This window comes from Dermochelys coriacea, chromosome 4, assembly GCF_009764565.3.
Source record: "Dermochelys coriacea isolate rDerCor1 chromosome 4, rDerCor1.pri.v4, whole genome shotgun sequence".
Classification (NCBI taxonomy): Eukaryota; Metazoa; Chordata; order Testudines; family Dermochelyidae; genus Dermochelys; species Dermochelys coriacea.
In genome coordinates this window covers 21,242,876-21,261,780 of record NC_050071.1, presented here as the reverse complement: position 1 = coordinate 21,261,780, position 18,905 = coordinate 21,242,876, and the positions used below count along the sequence as shown (strand labels likewise).

At 43.1% G+C, this 18,905-nt stretch overlaps 1 protein-coding gene across 14 annotated transcripts in view; it reads left to right on the top strand.

Moving 5' to 3' along the window:
• Positions 1-15,090, top strand: part of FAM13A (family with sequence similarity 13 member A) — a 230,767-nt gene extending 215,677 nt beyond the window's left edge. For 10 of the 14 annotated variants that reach the window (XM_038398558.2, XM_038398553.2, XM_043514126.1 and 7 more), the window contains 5 exons: positions 55-150; positions 1,840-1,923; positions 6,078-6,274; positions 6,565-6,666; positions 8,698-15,090. In XM_038398558.2, the coding sequence (XP_038254486.1) occupies positions 55-150; positions 1,840-1,923; positions 6,078-6,274; positions 6,565-6,666; positions 8,698-8,824 (606 nt within the window). In that variant the 3' untranslated portion in view covers positions 8,825-15,090. The other 4 variants (XM_038398555.2, XM_043514133.1, XM_038398560.2 and 1 more) reach the window with 2 other exon arrangements.
• The last annotated feature ends 3,815 nt before the right edge of the window (positions 15,091-18,905 follow it).

Sequence of the window (18,905 nt, the reverse complement as noted above, 5' to 3'; positions counted from 1 at the left end):
CAGACTAGAATATCTGCTGCCAGCTTCATGGTCCCATTCTTTCTTGCTTTTCAGGTAACAAAAAATGAGCGCCAGGTGATGAAGCCCTTGTATGACAGGTATCGGTTGGTCAAACAGATCCTCTCCAGGGCCAACACCATCCCTGTTATTGTGAGTACAGCACTTCTCTAGGGGGGGTTGCTTTGGTTCGGTGAGGGAGCTTTTTTGGTGGGAGGAGGACAGGAGAATCGCACCTCTGCACTCCGCACAGTTACAGAGGCCCAACCTCTCCCGTCACCAAAGAACTGAGTACCTGAATGACTGCAAGTCAATTATACCACAGCAACTGGGACTAGTGAAGAGCTGGTCAAGGCTTCCAATGACCATGGATGTTGAGCACTTTTCACCTTGTGGTGCTCCTCCTTCCATTGGGTTGCTGTTGATTTGTCATTACATGGTTTTTGGCTAAGGCCTCACCTCCTTTTTCACTCAACATCATAGATTCAGTGTTGGTCACTTACATTGGCAGGAATGGAGACTTGTGTCTTGCCTATGCTGCTGAGGAGCTCAACTACACCAGCAGCCAGACTGCCCAGTTTGTCTGAAGGAGAGGACAGGACGGGACAGGCAGTCTCCCAATCCTCAACACTTACTAGCAGAATGCACAAATGGCTGCTGCTTTCTAAATTGATGCAAGGAGTTCTACCACTTCCATGGAGTCCCACACATCTGTCCTGCGGGATCATTGTCATCAGTTCCATTTACATGTTTTTATCTTCAGTGACCCAAATTTGAAGCTGCTTACGTCACACAACTGGTATTGCCCTCGTCACTGGCCCTAAAATTATTGTACTATAAAACACATACGCACACTCATTTCACCCTGCCAGTGAAAGTAAGCTGTTTTATATTGGTTTCTGTCTGGTGTTTGTTTCACAAATGATCCTGTGTCCTTTCTCTACTGCCAGACCATGATTGTGTCTTGGCAGTTGTTTTAACAGAGTGTCTGTTAAGAAGAACAGACTGGCAAAGTGTTACTCAGAGCAGTCAGACACACTGGCGAGCACACTTTTCTGGACATTCTTGGCATGCTGTGCTCTATTTTTAAAAAAAAAAAAAACAACTCCTGGAATCATTACTGTGAATAGTCCCCTGTGTGAACTAGGTACGTAAGGCTAGCAAGTAAAAGGAAGTCATCCAACCCAGTGCCACCTCTTGACAGTTTAGAGCCAGTTTCTCCAAGGAGCTCAGTTCCTTTTCAGGCACCAAAATTGAAATGTCCAGAATTTCAAAAATGCTCAGTCAGCCCCCAGCAGCTGCCATTGAGAACAACAGTACATGTCTTTCCCCTTCCCCCACCCCTCTGAGAACAGTGAGAGCTCCTGGGGACAGAGCACCTTTGTAAATCCGGTTATGTCAATTAGGTGCCTAAAGGAGAACTGCGTTATTGAATGTCTGGCCTCGGTTGTGAGTGCTGAGCGCTTTCGAAAATTGGCCCGATGGAGTTTTGCAGGGCATACAGAGCCACATGTTGTCTTTATACATCTATGGGGTTGTTTTTGTTGTTGTTTTTTCCTTAAAGCATTTATTTTCCCGCTCATGCATAGCTGGCCCTTCCATGCATAGTGTTTTGTTTTTACGCTCTTGGCACTGATGTCCATTGCTAAGCAGCGACTTGAAAAAAAACAACCTCTCTCTGCTTCAGGGTTTTCGCCAGGAGTTTTTTCTTTTTAAGCAGCAGTTTTGTTACGATGGTCTGGATGAGCTAAAAGAGTCATGGAGATGAGAGGAGAGCAAGAGAACAGGTGGTGGAGGAGAAAGGGGTTCACAATGTAACCTACTTGTTAACACCTGTCACAGGGTTCCCCCTCCAGCAAGCGGAGAAGCCCTTTGCTGCAGCCAATTATCGAGGGTGAAACAGCTTCCTTCTTCAAGGAGATAAAGGTGAAGACCTCCAGCTGCTAACTAATTGCTCAGTCTGCATCAGTTTCCCCTTCCCGCCAATGACAGATTGATTGATTGATTTTTTTCATTTAGTATTGATTTTTTGCAGTGTCTCCAAAAAAAAAAATCAGTAGCTGCTTAAGCCTAGCCAGTTTTGAACAAATCTCTCCTTTCTGTTACTGCAGATCAGCCTACAATATTTCCTTGGCTTTGTGTTTTTCCTCTCCGCACATATTTTACTTTGTAAAAACTTCACGATTATTGGTTGCACCTCTGCTTTCTTTTTCTTTTAAACATTCCTCACCGGTTTTTTACTGTTGTTTTTCTCACACCAAAGTTCTGAGGCTTTTATGCCACACCATGGCTGGGTTGGGCTTTCCCAGAACACAAATAGGGTATAGGCTCACATACACGTATAGGTTATGGAAATTTACCCACACCTGTTCACCTCCTAGCTGTGTCCAGTTCTTATTTTACACTTGAAACTACACTTCTAGAAGCTGAGTGAATACAGTTTAGTTATGTTAGTGAATATTTGATCTGCTTGGTTTGGTTGGATTTTTTTTCACTCTCTGCTGCCATGAATTGGTATTTCCCATCATTAAGCACTGATGTGAAAACATTGGGCCAGATTCATTACTGGCCTAACTGCATGTGCCTTAAATAGTTAATGCACTAGGGATTAATTTGGTCCATATTACTTTTGTCCAAGATAGTCCACCAGCACCAAAGGCTTAACATATGACACAATTATCTGCATGCTTTTTATTGCCATCACAGTATGAACAAGAGAAATGTACAGCAGTGCATTCTGATTTCATACCCCCTCTGCCCATTTGTCTGTTAACCATCCAAAACTGGGTAATATTGCAGATACCATGAACTAAATATTCTTTGGTTATATTATTTCAGGTTAAATATTAATTGCATATATGAAGAACATATTAATTAAGGTGAAGCTACGATATCAGACTTAAGTGGCTGTGTGTTTACATAGCTGCTTATCCCTCAGTGAATTGTTCTTAATATTTAATAGATAATTGCTGAACCAAGCTTGAATTAAGGGCCATATTCTTTTAAAATGTCCTCTAATTTTGCACCACCAACTTTGTGCTGTGATTTCTTCCCAACTCAAGGTGTGATTGCAATACGTGTAGACATACCCAGGCTAGCTTTAATCTAGCTAGCATGAGTACCAACAGTAGTGAAGTCGTGGCTATCTGCCCAAGGGCTTGTCTACGCTTAACACGCTCCAGCAGCAGAGCCGTGCCGCTGAGCTGGGTCGCGGGAGCACTTCAGTGTAGACAGTACCTACCCCGATGAGAGGGGTTGTCCTATTGGCATAGGTAGTCCACCTCCCTGAGAGGCCATAGCCAGGTCGATTCATTGGAAAGTTTGTTCTCTGGGAAAACTGATGCACTACAGTACTGGGTTTAAAATTGTGTATTTTAGAATGTTTTAAGGTGCTGGGGGCTCCAAATAGATGCCCGCAAAGGTGAAAAAATAATTAAAAATAAATTGATTGCAGATGTAAATAGTCACCTGCAGCCAATCAGACTGTAACCGCATAAGTGAATTGATTGTGGGGACAAAATTAGAGGGCAGGTCGAGGCCCATTTAAAATCATACTCCTGCACGTCTGTCTGAGGCATTTCCAGTTGAATTCTTACTAAAGAGCCTCCTGATTTGCCCCCTTCAGTTCAAGGAGCTGAAATCTTTGCAGATGATCTGTGACCATAAATCCGAAGCACTAATGCCCCGGACAAGTGACAGTTCTGTGCTGTGTCTGATGGTGTCTTGTCATCCCTTTGGTTCCAGTTGGCAAAAGCTTGTTACCATGGTTTTGAATTGCTCTACTCCTTGGCAGTTGTGGCAGCGAGTGCAGTGCGGTTAGAACTGGAACAAGCCACTTGAACCAGCTCCACTAGGATAGACTTCATTGACTTATAATATCCACCGCCCTGTGGAGGGGGAGAGGCCCGAAGTAATCAGTTTTAAAATTTCTCTCCCTATGTCAAAGGAGAGTAGCAAACATTCCCGAACATTTGAGCAGGATCTGTTGTTGCCTTCTCCATTTTTCATTGCTTTTATCATAGCACTTAGGGCTCGTATGCACAGCACCCTGTCTCTGGATACAAAAACCCATGCACCGCTCTCTGAATTAGCCAGCAGGATAAGGTGTGAGAACAGTACACAACGGGAGGCACTGGCAGTCATTCTTCCTTGGCCTAAGTTTTATAACTGGCAGTGAAACTGTGTCATGGTCTGTCTCTAGAAAAGCTTCAAAATCTAATCATCAATCAAAAATCATGTTATCTTTTACCTGTTCCCCTGCTGTTTTCCTTCAGATGTTTTTAGGTTTCTGTTTTTATCTCATTTCTCCCTTGCTAGCCAGTGAGTGCTCAATCTGTCGTAATTCTCAGTCTGTGGCTTCACATCACATTTCCATGGGAAAGGCCACGGACCTCATAAATCCATGATTACAGGCCAAATCCAGACCTGGTATACACTTGGCCATTTAGACATCATTGACCTCAATGGGTTCTGACCTGAGTACACAAGCTCTGAATCTGCCTCTGTTGCTTCCTTTCTGAATAAACACAGGTTTCAGAGTAGCAGCCGTGTTAGTCTGTATTCGCAAAAAGAAAAGGAGTACTTGTGGCACCTTAGAGACTAACAAATTTATTAGAGCATAAGCTTTCGTGAGCTACAGCTCACTTCATCGGATGCATTTGCATCCGATGAAGTGAGCTGTAGCTCACGAAAGCTTATGCTCTAATAAATTTGTTAGTCTCTAAGGTGCCACAAGTACTCCTTTTCTTTTTTCTGAATAAAGCAGAAGGAGATCTAGGTTCGAAAGGGAGAAAGATCTTATAGAAACAATTGCAATACTAGCAAAGGGAACGCAGGAGAAACAGCAAAGGAAGTTGCTATTTTTAGCCACAATTCAGCAGTGCATGTTAGCACATCGTTTCCTTCAAGACTTCATTGGGACTGCTCAGGAGCTCATTAAAGCTAGAGGGGTGCGTCAGTACCTTGCTGAACCAGGCGCATGTCAGTCCCTAGTTGAAATATTTCTTCCCTATCCTATTATTTCTTTTATCTCATTTGCTGTCTCATTCCCTTGCTGCCTATATTGTAGCATACAACTGGCATACAGCAACTTAGCTTGAAGTGAGAGGAGGACAGGGCCCAATTGGTTAGAAGCCGGAACAAGGTCTGAACAAATAACTCAATCCCAGAACAGGTTCCTCATTTGGGAGCACCAGGGAGTGGGTGTGTAGTTGGCTGTTCAGAGCCCTTCACATTGTGTAGCTGTAAACACAGGGCTCACTTAGCCGGGCCCCCAAATGTAGCTTGAAGGAAGCGCTCTCGCTAAAGTATTTCAACTTTTTAATGTTATAGTTTCATCAAGATAGACAGTCTAATTCTTGAACTCCTCCATTGGACTGAAATATCACAAACCCTCCCTTTGTAACTCCTTGTTACAACACAAATTGGTCCTTTAGCTCTCTGGTTCTGACAGTTCCTTGCTGTGTTCTATCCACACCATATGCAAAAGTTATCAGCAACATGCCAAGCGCTGTAGAGCCTTTGGGAGGCATCCACCACAGGAGAAGTTTCATGCAAATTACTTGGGCAGCTTGTGGATTTGTCACAACTAAATCACTGAGGGGCATAGGTGTGGAGGGTACAGAGAGAAAACACTGGTACCATTGAGACATGGTGTCCAATGGTTGTCAAGTTCGGAAGTGCTTGTAGCTTAATCAAGAGTGCTGAAAATGAACAAAATATAGCAGGATGCCAAGTATTCTGATTTTTTTTCATCATGGTGATTCTGCCTCACTTTGTCTCACTAACAAAGCTGAATTTGTGGTGATGGTTTCTACTAATAATGGGTTGGGGCTGTGTGTGTGTGCGCGTGTGTGTGTGCGCGCGTGTGTGTGTGTGTGTGTGTGTGTGTGTGAGGGGGGTTACTACTGATATTTCAATGCACTGTAAATCTTAGAGCAATTAAGGTGCTGTCTCTGTCTATCGACCTCTTTCCATATCTGTAGCCCAGTGCTTGTGGTGAAAGAATATAATATGTGGGTTGTGTCTGCAGAGAGAAGTAGTAACCTCTTGTTATGGGGGCACTGTGTCTCTTTCTGTAGGAGGAAGAGGAGGGTTCCGACGAGGACAGCAATGTGAAACCAGATTTCACAGTCACCCTGAAATCAGATGTCAGCGTGCGGAGTTTCCTGGATCAACTAGAAGATGAGGCTGATGGCTTCATTTCTCCAGTGGATGATAAGATGCCTTCAAAGAGTAGCCAGGACATGGGGCTTTCTACCCTCCATGCTGCTTCTATGTATGTCAAGTTTCTTGAACTATACCAAATGTGGGCCTGGATGCAGCAAACCACAACATGTGCTTAAATCTCATTGAAGCCAGAGGGACCTTAGCACATGGTTAAAGTTAAACACATGCTTAGTTGTTTAGCTGATCAGTGATGGGACTATTCAGATTCTTAAACTTAAGAGTCGTGTCAATTTGTTAGGGAGTGTTTGTAGAATTGGCTACATATGTTTTTGTAGAATTACTATACCATTCCATTTTAATTTTCAATGTAATTTTTATATCTATAATTTAACCCTACAGGCCAGAACTCTTAGAGCAGCTCCAAGAAGTCAGGGAAGAGAAAAAACGGATCAGAAAAAAATTGAGAGAATTTGAAGATAATTTTTTCCGACAAAATGGAAGGTATTTCATTTCTAATTCATCCATCTATCTCTATAACTACTGCCAGTAATACTCACTGAGAGCAAAAGGCTCTGAAAATAGAAAGTGCCCTATGTATGCTACCAAATTAATCCTCATTTTGTTATCCTCAATTTGTTGATAGGAAAGCTGGGATACAGAGCATCTGTTCCAAAGCCTGTTGAAGTCAGTAGGGGTATGTCTATACTACCTGCCGGATCGGCGGGCAGCGATCAATCCAGCAGGGGTCGATTTATCGTGTCTAGTCTAGATGCGATAAATCGACCCCCGAGCGCTCTCCCGTCGACTCCTGTACTCTACCGGTGCAAGAGGTGCAGGCGGAGTCAACGGGGGAGCGACAGCCATCGACTAACCACAGTGAAGACATGGTTATTCACGTAGCTGAAGTTGCGTAACTTAGATCAATTCCCCCCAGTGTAACCCAGGCCTGAGAGTCTTCCTGATAATTCTGTGAGCCACAGCCCATTGAGTTTAAGAGTAACATTTTCAAAAGCACCTAAATCCCATGAGGAGTTAGGCTTCTAAGGAACTTAGGGCAAAATTTTCAGAAGTCCCAAACGCAGCAATGGAGCCAAGATGAAAACCCTAGTGTTCTAAGCTCCCTCTCATGTGCTCAGAGCAGTAAATCACATAAACCATAAGATAAAATCTAGAGCCAACTCATGGACTGACTCCTAGAAATGTAATTCTTTGGGACAGAAGAATAATCTTGTCTGAAGGGACACTATAGAAATGTATCTCTCTATCCTTCCCTCCCATCTGTAGGTCTATGCAAACACTACTTTGGTACTTCATTAAATAAATTAATGTTAAATAACAGCACTGTAAAACAGTACAACAAGAGGTGTAATCATCTCTCAAAAAAAATGTGAAACTTGGTAGTTAAATGCATGTGATTTCTTGTAACATATTGTGTATATGAAGAGTCTATTCCATATTTGAGTCTCCATAATGAGAAATAACATGCTACACCCTAGACTTTCAAGATTCTGGATACTGAAAATATGTGCTCTAGTGGGAAAGATGGTCCGACAGTGAACACAAGGGTAGGCCCACTTTGGGGAGGGGCTCAACTGATATCATAAACCCTACAAGCCGAATTTTCTCCTTGTACGAGCATGGTTCCCGTTGACCTCAGTATAAACCAAGTGAATCTGAGTGGAGAATTTGGCCATAAGCATGCAGCTCAAGCACTCACTCTGTGTACAGCATCAGAGCTCAGAAAATGAATGCAGCTGGGAATTCACTTCAGTTGCATCGGCTGCTGGTGTTTGTGTGTGTGTATATATACGCTTGCACATGGACATGTTTCTATGGAGCTTATGAGCTGATAATATCCATGTGATAAATTCATGTATTTATGCTCCTTTGACTACCTCACCAGCCCTTTTGTCCCGTGACTCATCACTCGCAGAGACTTTTTCTAACATTCTGAATCTCTCTGCAGCTTCAAAAAGTACCTGGGGTTAACTTGCAACAAAAAGTTTCCTTCTTTCAGTATTCGCAGAAGTTTCTGCCCAAAATGTGTGGCCCAGATCCCAGGATGGGCAGTAGTCAGTCTTGCTCCCTTGACAGACTTATGGTCTGATATCCCATGACGCTCCAGAACTGGAAATGGAAACTTTTATACCTTTGGAAAGGAGTACCCACTCAGAATAGCTTCTGTTATAACCAGTGAGAGAGTTTCAATGGAACAGGAAGCTGTCATAAGGCATGATAAGCTGAACACTGTTTGAAGTCTGGCGGGGAATAGTATAACTGGCTCTGATACAAGGATGTCAATATGTTTTGACTCTAGAACAGTATCACGACCACTTTCAGCTTTGACACAGAAATATCCTGAGTTTCACACCCCATTATTAGGTTAGTTTATGCACCTTTTTTTCCTTTTGTAGCTAACTAAACATGACATTCATCATTTTTCTCTGCAGATGACAAGTAACGGAGTGGGGGATAGCTGGGGAAGTAATGTCCTGCCAGAAAATTCTCACATCTCCTCCTTGTTTCTGTTAGAAATGTCCAGAAAGAAGATCGCATTCCCATGGCTGAAGAATACAATGAATACAAGCAGATTAAGGCAAAGCTGAGGTTGCTGGAGGTGCTGATCAGTAAAAGAGATATTAGTTCCAAGATTATGTAATGAAGCCGATCGTCTTCGCAGAGCAGCTAAGAAGAGACTGAGACAACCAGATGAATGCATGAAGGGTGCAGCAGGAGCCCTACAATGAGGGGCTTAGCAGCTCCCCAAAAACTGAAAGGCCATTTTTAGAGGTGGGAGGTGGAAGAAGGGTGGCTTACATCGCTCTCTGCACTTGCTGTAGTCCATTGTGCCACCAGGCCAGTCACCTAGACTGGGGTTGCCAGCAAGAGAGAGGTGATGCTATGCTCAGAGACTGCACCAAAAGGGTCCTTAGCTTTGATTCGCTTCCCAGTTCTGTCATGCTTAGCATATCAGTCAGATTACGTTTTTCCAGAGAATCCTAGTAAGCGGCTGACTGGTATGAATTGTGGTGAATTGTCCAATAACCTCCTCTTTCTCAACCGAATGCCCTGTCCAGTGCAACCTGACACATGGTTCCTGCTGTTGGGACGTCCTGAGGCTGTTCTCTCTCAGCTACAGTGACAGCGAGCTCAGGCTCCCAAATTACCTGTAGATTTGGGGTTTGGAAATTTGGCCTTTTCAGTTACCCCACTGAGTGCTGGAGAATTGCTATTAATCAACACCCTGCCTACTGCATTGGCCTTTAGTGTGACTTTTCCCAGTGTTTGATTTTCTTACCCATGTGTTTTCTAACTGTCACTTCTGCTTAGGTAGATGGTAGCTGGCTCTGATCAGAAAAGCACTGTCAAAGGAAGTTCAGCAATACGCTTAGTTGCTGGGTCGTCTTAGCTGGCATTTTCAATTGTGACACAAGGACTGTGATTGGGCATTTGGATCAGAGTGGAGGTTCTGATGGCAGCAGTCAGAATCCTATTGGATTTTAGTAGCTGAGATGTTATATTGAAATGAACGAGCTGCTCTGTCACTACAGCTCTCCCCGTTCAGGTATCTGGTAAGCAGATTGAAGATCTGTCCACATCAACATAAATGGACCACCAATCTTTCAGTGTCTGGTATTGACATGAAAGACTGAGCTGGACAGTCCATACACCTATAGTGCACACACCCGAAAGTTTGTTCTTTTGTGCACCTAAATGGTAAGACCACATGGATTGCAGCACTCAGTGTGAATTGCAGAGATGGGGATGCAGAACACAGTGAACTCATGGTCTTTTCTTCCTGCTCATAATTGCAAATATAAATACTTCGGAGGAGAGAGGATGCTTCAGGAAATGGGAAACTTTGAGCCAGATTCTGCCCTTGGAAGTGTGCAAATCTGAGGTCAAAAGTTGGAACTTAACACACTCAAATCAACATGAACAATTTTCAGAAAGGAAAACTTTGTTGTGAATGAATTATAGACAGGTGTTTTAGATGCTGATGTTAGACATTTGCTATTTTGAAGGGAGATGAGCTCAAAAAAGTATAAGGATCTTACTACTATCGTGCTGAGCATTTGGCCTCCATTATTTCCTTGCATCACCCTCAAGAGCTTCAATGTGCAGCTTCACACAGCCTAGGGAGACACCCCTACTTGGAACTAGGACAAGAATTCTGACTTCCCGGGGCAGGATTCATCCCTGCTGCATGTAGATGGAGCAAGCCAGCATACTCCCTCCTGCATACTGATCCCATCCGTGAGCCAATGTGGAGGAGCAGGGCAGTGGATATTGAGTGCAGGGATTGCAATTGTGCTTGGCCCTGGTGTAAGTCAAATGAGGAGGTGGGAAACCTGCTTGTGCTCTACCCCATGCTTACATACAAGGACAGTCTGGCTCCAAGATGCGTGGCAGCTCATGTTCCCTAAGCGCATTTCCCCCACGTTGCTATGTTATATTTATTCTTGCCACAATAGATACAGAACATCTACAGTGTGTTTCAATAGCTTCTGTATCTCAAAACATTAAAAAGAAATCTCTCTTTCTCCCCCATCCATGAACCCTGGCAAGATTATGTAGAACTGTCAGGCATCAGACAATGCCCGTGAGAAGTAGTACATTAAAGATAAGCCAGCGCCAGTTAGTAAGAGGTAGTATAAGTTGGGTCTTTTCTTTTGCTAGTCACCAAATTCATTGCACTTAGGGGGATTTTCCAGGTTGTTCTTCATCGATCACAGAATTATCCCCTCCACCTAGAAGAAATAACAGAAGTAGGAGAGACTGAAGTCTATATTTTAAAAGGTAGCCTTTAGTTTTTGGGTGCCCAGCCTAGGGCCTGATTTTCAGAGGTGTTGAGCACCCACAGCTTCCATTGACCTCCGAGTTGTAGGCACTCAGCACCTCTGAGAACCGGACCCCAGAGATTTCTATACCTGGGCACACAAATGCAGAGGTGACTTTTGAAAATGTGGGCCGGATTGGCTGACTACAGTCCTCTTTCCCTTCTGCATGCAAGATGTCTGAGAGTTCCAGCAAATAATAATGGTGCCGTTGTCCTCCAAACCAGCTTTATGCCAGTTGAAAGGGTGCAGGGAAGGGTTGGGTATTTTGGGCATAACTTTAATATGACAGTGGTGTTTAGTAGCAGAAATGGTAGGACAAAAATGGCTGCTGCGTTCCTCAGAAGTCAGTATTGCTAGTTGCCTTTTGTATGATTAGGCCCCAGTTAAGTGAAGCACTCAAACCCATGCTTAACTTTAGCCATGTGTCAAGTCCTATTGAAATAAGCACATGCTTGAAGTCAAGCCTGTGGCTGGTGTTCTTGTGAGTAGAGATCGACTTAAGCACAAACTTACATACTTTGCTGAATCAGGGCCTTATCTCCTTAATACCTAAATTACAGTGGCTGTGATTACCTAGCCATCAGTTTTCTATAGCCATCATGCAAAACTCCAGAAGTCACAAAGACTACATTTTGTTGTTAAAAGCCTGCTTGAACTGTGTACTGATAATTAACTGTTTTATTGCCCCTGACCATTCTTGACCAACCGTATATAGCAAAATATTTTGTTTTTAAATTTATAAGACTGTAGGGTTTTCTGACTGCCTAGCTACTGCTGTTTACATGGCACGTTGCTATGATTTCAGATACTTTATATAAATTATAAGTATAATGATGCACTTTAGAGAGATTATATTTTTAAAGTTTGAAAGCTAATAACAAAACCTGTATAGCCAAAATTGTACTCTAAAAATCCTTGTCTAGCTCTCTGTTGTTTAAAAGCTGTTCTTTATACAAAAACATAAAATGAATAGCACCAGTTGAGATGTATCTCCTGCAAACTAATTGAGTTTAGTAGAATTTACTGCAATTCACAAAATAGCCATTCAGGTACTGATCAACCCCTGCCACCTCCAAAAAATTTCATGCAAAAATCAAATCATTGCTATCATTTTTTTTTATTTCAGTTTTCTTTGTTATTTCACTTAATGTAGGCCCTTGAGTGTATAGCCCAATTTATATTGCTGTTTATGTGAGAACATGTTTGAATGCAAATGAGAGTGCTTTTAATAGGAGTGAAGTACAGTACAAGTATCTATTTCAAATAAAATGAGTAAGCTGTTGGAATAAGACAAAATATACTTCCATGGCAATAGAACTTGTCTGTTCTCTGGTGGCAATATGGTCTGGTAACTGGCTTTGCATGGCCTAGAATGATACAGGCACATGTCCTTTTGTTTTTTCACGAGTGGTTGTGAATTACTAAATGTTAACATAATAAATGACTGAGGTTTATTTAGAGATGATGATGATGATAGGTACACATCAAACGGTACAAATATAATGATAAAACTAAAAGAGTTAAAGATGGCAAAAACTTGTAATTTTCACAGGTAGCATTTGCTTTTATTCTGTTTACTTTGGAGTAAACCCTCAATTAATAGATGTTTATATTAAATATGGTGTAATTAAAGCATCTTATCTCTTGACCATGCTGTTAGGATTCAGTTTTTATTCCATGTATGTGCAAAAATTCATAAGTGCCGTCAAGTCATTTTAAAAGCCCTTGTGCCTGAGAGGGAAAAGCATAGATTAGTGACATCTCAGCAAGACTTCCATTTAGGGGAATGTTTGCAAAATGGTGATTCGGACACACTGGAAACTGAACAGAAATAGAAGCGTGCTTGTTGTGCAGTAGTATAACATGGATAAATCACTGAGAGTAAGATATCACAGTCGATGCCTGGTTCTGTACAGATGTCATGTCTAGGTTATAATGGACGTAGCTGGTTAGAAGTCAGAGGGAATTTTATTTGCAGCCTTGGTGTTTAGGTGCGGTGTTTTTTAAACTTGCAGAGGCTTCTAGTGCAGTAGTTAATATGCTGTGTGTTTATAGCATGGATTTTGTCACACACGAATGCTTTGCAGGTGGTATGCAAAGTTGTACCGTTGACTTATTCACGTTTTCCGTGCCCCAGGGAGCTCGCAGCGAGGACCCACGTTAACATCTGGGTTTCTTATTGATGTGGGAGAGAAATTGGATTGGTGGCCAGTGATTGCGGAGGAGTGGAATTTGTGCACCCCTGTTCATTCTAGAGAGGAAAGTAGCTTTGAATTCTGGAATTGGTGCCATGTTGCAGTAGTTATCGTTAGCTATGTCTGTGTGCTAGTTTGGGGAATCACTGCACGTGGTTAACAGCTGCTGCCTGTTTGCAGCTGCTAATGTTGTGAATAATGTCTCTCATTTTTGTGTGTATTTCAGAAAGTAAGAAGCGCTTTGCTACACTGTGCACACTTAAAAAGTGTTGTCTAGTTGTTGAGAGATTACTGGCTCTAGTGATATTCTATATCTCGGGAACATTGTTAGAACTGGCAATATCTGCAGAACAAGAAGAACCTTTTCAGTGCATCGACAGTATGCCCACTTCCTGCCAAAATCCTTGTAGTGCAGTTAAATGCATCAGTTTGACTGCTTCCTCTTGCTTTTCCCCTCAGAGAGTCATTGGGTTATTGAAATGCCTGTGCTGTGTTGGGACCTGATCCTGCTGCCACTAGAGTCCACAGCAACCGGTACCTGTTGACTCACACAGGAACTGGCCCTTAGTGAAGGCCAGATGCCAGCTGGAAAAGGGTGTGGACTCTGACATCACAGATATGTGAGACCTGTCTGACTCTGAACCTCGCCTGCATGGTGACATACGCATGAGTCTGACATGCTGCTTCTGGGCAGCCTTAATCCAACACTCACCGTTTCAGAAAGCGGTTTCTTTTCTGGTTTCCCTGTAAGTGTCTGCGTGGCCCCTACTAAGCAGGGGAAGGGATTGACACATGGGAAATGTGATGACCTTCTAAATCCTTCCAGTTAACGTGGGCAGTGAGGCGAGCGGAGGAGACATTTCTGTGAGTGTATTTTATGCAAATACTCCAACAATCTGCAAACCTTTTAATTGGTAGGCAAAGGGGGAGGTACTTAGTGCCATTTATTTTTTTTAAGTCCTGTTTGTGCATTTAGGATGGGTTTCTGAAAGCAGCCCAAGGGAGGTAGGCACCCAGCTCCATCTAACTTCCTTCAGCGCTATTGAAAATTCCACCGTCAAATGCACGATATGGAGTTCTAGGATCCAGGATTTTAAAGGGGCATGACCAAGCTAAAAAAAATATTGGCCCTTCAAAACCTAATATTGGGGTAATGTTTTTTTTTTAAGTTCATGTCAGCCAGTTTCCATCTGAATGCAAACATGCCTATGGTAGCGTTGCAAACATGCCTATGGTGGCGTTTGCAAACAGTGTTGCAGCTGTGTGCTAGTGCATGCAAGCCAGAAAGTGAGACTGCTTGCTGTGTTTGTTCATGTCCCTGCTAAGTGAAAGTAAACTCACTGCATGATGGGTGAGAAGATTTATTGCAGTTTCGCTCTGTCTCGAACCCTAATGCATTATTCATAATCAGCATAGTTAAAAAAAATTTTTTTTTAAATATATGGGGTGAAATCCTGACCCCACTGAAGTTAATGGGAGTTTTGCCATTGACTACAGCAGGACCAGGTTTTCACCCACTGTGTTTAACCTGACAGTGTCCTTTTAAATTTCTCTTTTAGGAATCAAGGAGGAAAACTAAGCAGAACTAATCGTTTATATATTTCTCCTTCCCCCCATTAAAAGGAATGGAGCTGTAATTGTCAGCTAGGCCAACCAAAAATGCACTTACCTCTGCTGTCAACACTGGTGGGAAATGCAAGGTCACCCAGAGCAGATTGAAGTGGAAATGTAGGGGAAGTGTGCACAGCATTATATTCATTTTTCCAAATGTTGCAGACAGTTATGTTTGGAGGGCAAATTAGATAGACTGGAACGTGGTTTCATCAGAATGACCTCTGACCACTTTTCTCACCTACCCTATTTCTACATGCTTTTTATAAGCAGATACTGGGGGGGGGGGGGAAAAGGATGAGGAAAGGCCGCATTCTTTTGAGGCAAATAGATTTCTGCCCATGGAAACCATCATTTGCAGTGGAAAATGCCTCTTTATTTTTGGACGTGAGATTGGTGAGTCCTCTACAGGTTACCATATTAGCTTTATCCATGAAGGAACCATATGCTGTGCTACCCTTACACTTTGATATATCATTGAAGTATCTTGTTGTCCTTGGCAAAAAGAATTGTAAAAGTTCTTGGCCTTGTACATCTAGAGGATCTGCACATCCAAGTTATTCATGATGGCATGCGGGGCTCCCAATTCTGTCCAACCTGTATATTATCTGTTCTGTATGACACAGGGTATTTAATTCTTGCTACAACCTGTATGTTCAAAGTATTCATTGTGCCTACTTGTGCCTCTCTGTAGACATCTGCATGCATTGGTGTAAACCATCTTCTATTATGTGTATACGTATATACATAGAGGGGTATATATTTACACAAATGACTGTGAGTGTGTGTGTGTGTGTGTATACAATTTAATTTAGGAGTTCAGAAGCCAGTAACAGCCAGATGCATGGCTGGAGAAATCACTTTTGCAGACTTCATTCTCTGTATGAAAGCAACTCATAACCGGCTCGTGCAAATGACATATTTAACAAATAATGAAATTTTAGCCACTGTGGGCCCAGTTCTATGCTTACATGATTTATGTAAGCAAAATTAATTTGAATCTACAGTGTCTTTTTTAATGTAAACTGATTGACAAATGTTATGTGTACATTTTTGTACATGATTGTATTTTGTATGAAACAAAGGAAATAAAACTATTTTGACTGCAGGTCTCTAGCAATCCTTGCCAACTGCATGCCACGGTGAACGTCTGTGCAAATTGATAATAAAAGGGACTGGTGCAACAATCAACAGGCTCAGTAACCCTGATTAGGGATCTGGCTGGCTAAGATTATGGATGAGGAGAGGAAATAGGAGCTGCACGCATCTCCAGGGATAGAATACGATATTGTTCTGAGGTGAGGGCCTTGCTAAGTTAAGTCCTGAACTAGGGCTGCTAGCAAACTGCCTTGCTGGTCCTAGAGATTTGGCACTGATCACCATGGTCGGAAATAAATATTAGGTATATCCTGCCTTAGGAATTTTTGCTGATTTGGTAAAATAAATCTGGGCCATTTAAAGGCAAAATGTTTACCCTGCAAGAGTGTTTTTCTGAGCTTTAGGTTCTCTCACCTGCAGCAGGGATGATTTAGCAATATCCAAAGAGAAGTGTGCACCCCACGAAAGGTAGGGAAATCACCCCACCTGCCTTTGAATTTGGTGACAAAATGTTTCCAAGGGCCCCCCTTCAGCCCATCCCCTGCCCCTCTGATATGTTATCTCATAGGGTATACAGGGAGCTTCCTTACACAAGTCTGCTGTTGAGAGGGGGATGCCACTGTAAAGTGTGCAGGAAGATAAAAACCAAGAGGCAGGTCATGCCAAAGGCATCCATGTTTCCAAGTTGCACCCTCACTTCAAAGCTTTTAATTTTCTGCAAACAGAAGCAAACTTAAAGCCATTTTTAAAGGATTCTAGCACTCGCTTCCTAGTGGCAAAATGATGTTGTGGGTATGGCCCAGTTTCCCAGTTTAATTGCATTGCAAACTCCATCCCTATGTGGCTTTCTGGGATAGGGACTGTTGCTCATGGAGCCAGAGGGACTGGTGCACTTGTTTAAAACATCTGTGATCCTCTAATTATCCCACAGGCTCCTTTAATCTTGGAGCATTAAAGTGCTGACTCGCTGCCAAGTGCAAATGACCACCTCCTTCCAGGCTGCTGCCCTCCTTCCCTTAGTGGAGGAGTTCTATGCTGTAAAACTTTGTGAGTTTCTTACTCTGGGGGCTGGAAAGCATCTGCTGCTCTGAACAGTGCAGGATTGCTGCCAGGAGCATGGCTGGGAAGTAGAGGTCCCTCCTCCCTATCCAAGTTCTCTCCTGAACAGACCCAATCATGCTAACTCCTTCTCTCAAAGAAGACTCAGGAGCCAGGCTCTTCTAACCCAGCCTCTTGCCTCCCTTTGAGGCTTTAGCTAAGCACTTCTTACTCAAGCAAAACTCCCATTGGTAGAGTAGAAGCCTTATTTAGCACCCAATCCTGAGACAGGAAGAGCTATCTTGGGAGATACCCATGGGAGATGCATCCTCTGGTTGGTACAGGCTGCCTAGCTGGAAGAATGAAGCAGCCACATAGAAGCCAGGTGTCATAATCTCTAAGCACTACCATGCTACACAATGCCCATCATGAGAAGCAGAGCACCTAGAGCAGCTTCTCTCTCAGGAATGCGGGAACTGCCAGAGCGGATCCAACCAGTGGCCATCAAGCCTTGTTGCCCATCTCCAACAGTGCCTAGTACCAAATGCTTCAGAGGAAGAGGCTGCAGTAGGTAGCGATGGACTAACCGGCTCCTTCCCCCACCCCACTGCCCAGACAATTTCCTCCTGGAAGCTAGATGTCAGATTATGCTAATACTCCTATTTGCGTAAAGTATGGAGGCTTCAGTTACTGATCTAAATATCCAGTCCTTTTTTAATCTCTGCTAATGAGATTTAATCTCTTGGGTGGCAATGAGTTCCCCAGGTTCATTGTGCAAGAGAGTAATTCTTCTTAGCAAGGTTGAATTTGCCACCTTTTGCATCCGTTCAACCTGACATTCGTGAAGCAGGAGACAGGGAGAACAGAAATGTCCAATCTCCCTTCCCTTGAGCAGTTCTCTGTCCTCCAGCAAGCATGAACAACGGGTTCTTAGAAATAATCTCAGCATTGAACTCGGGTGCTGCCGGGGGAGGAGACTGAGAAAGTTCTTCTGAAAGCGTGGACGTAGCATCAGCTTTCGTGCTAAAACCTTTTCCTCCTCGCATTCCCCACTCACCTTCTCTTCCCATAGCTACCATATTTTCCAAAGCCTGAGAACCAGACTGGAAGTTGATCACCATCCTACCTTTGAGGACCTGGGCCTGACACTAAGAGGAACACCCTTTGACCCGGGGTGCCTAGGGTAGCCCTCACTGAAAATGCCAAGGGCAGGGCAGGCTCCAAAAAGAAGTGCAGATTCTCCAAAAACTAGGGGTTTGTGACCAACCAGTCACAAACTACTGATCCCACTGCTAGTTATTATGAAGCTGAAAAAAGGAATCACAGAGCCCCCTTTATTGTGTCCAGTTCTCTGGCTCCCAGTCAGTACCTAGGTCCAGTAAGGTGAGGAGTTATTTAAAACCTCTGCTCACTATACAAAATGTTTTTCTGAACCCCAAAGGGCCAGCCACATTACTAGGTCAATATTAATTTGGATCTTACCCAAAATGCCACGCTGCCAGCCAATCCTTTAGTACCTAAAAATAAAGGTTTATTAGAAAAGAATGAGAAGAGAGTTGTTAGATGGTAAAGCAATTAGATACATAACTAGGGCTTCAAAGTCCATATATCAGGTTCTTAGCAGTTGGTGAGTTTGCTGGCTTGGAGAGTCCCTCTGAAACGCATCCAAAGCTTGGATGAGTCATTCAGACCTTTGTTCAGCTTCCAGAGAAGTTACTCAGGCGTTAGGAAGCACGATTGAAGACAAAATGGAGAAGCAGCAGCAACCTTTTGCCATGTGGTTTGTACTTTTTGTCCTAAACACAAACTTACAGAACAGGGGCATGGAAAAGCAGAGTCCCCTGTCCACGGGCATATCCCTAGGTGTCCTGCTGACTCATAGGTGTATCCCTGCCTTCTCTCAATGGGCTCATTGTACAGCTGATTGCCTTTGCTAGACCATCAGGCAGGCTAGAAA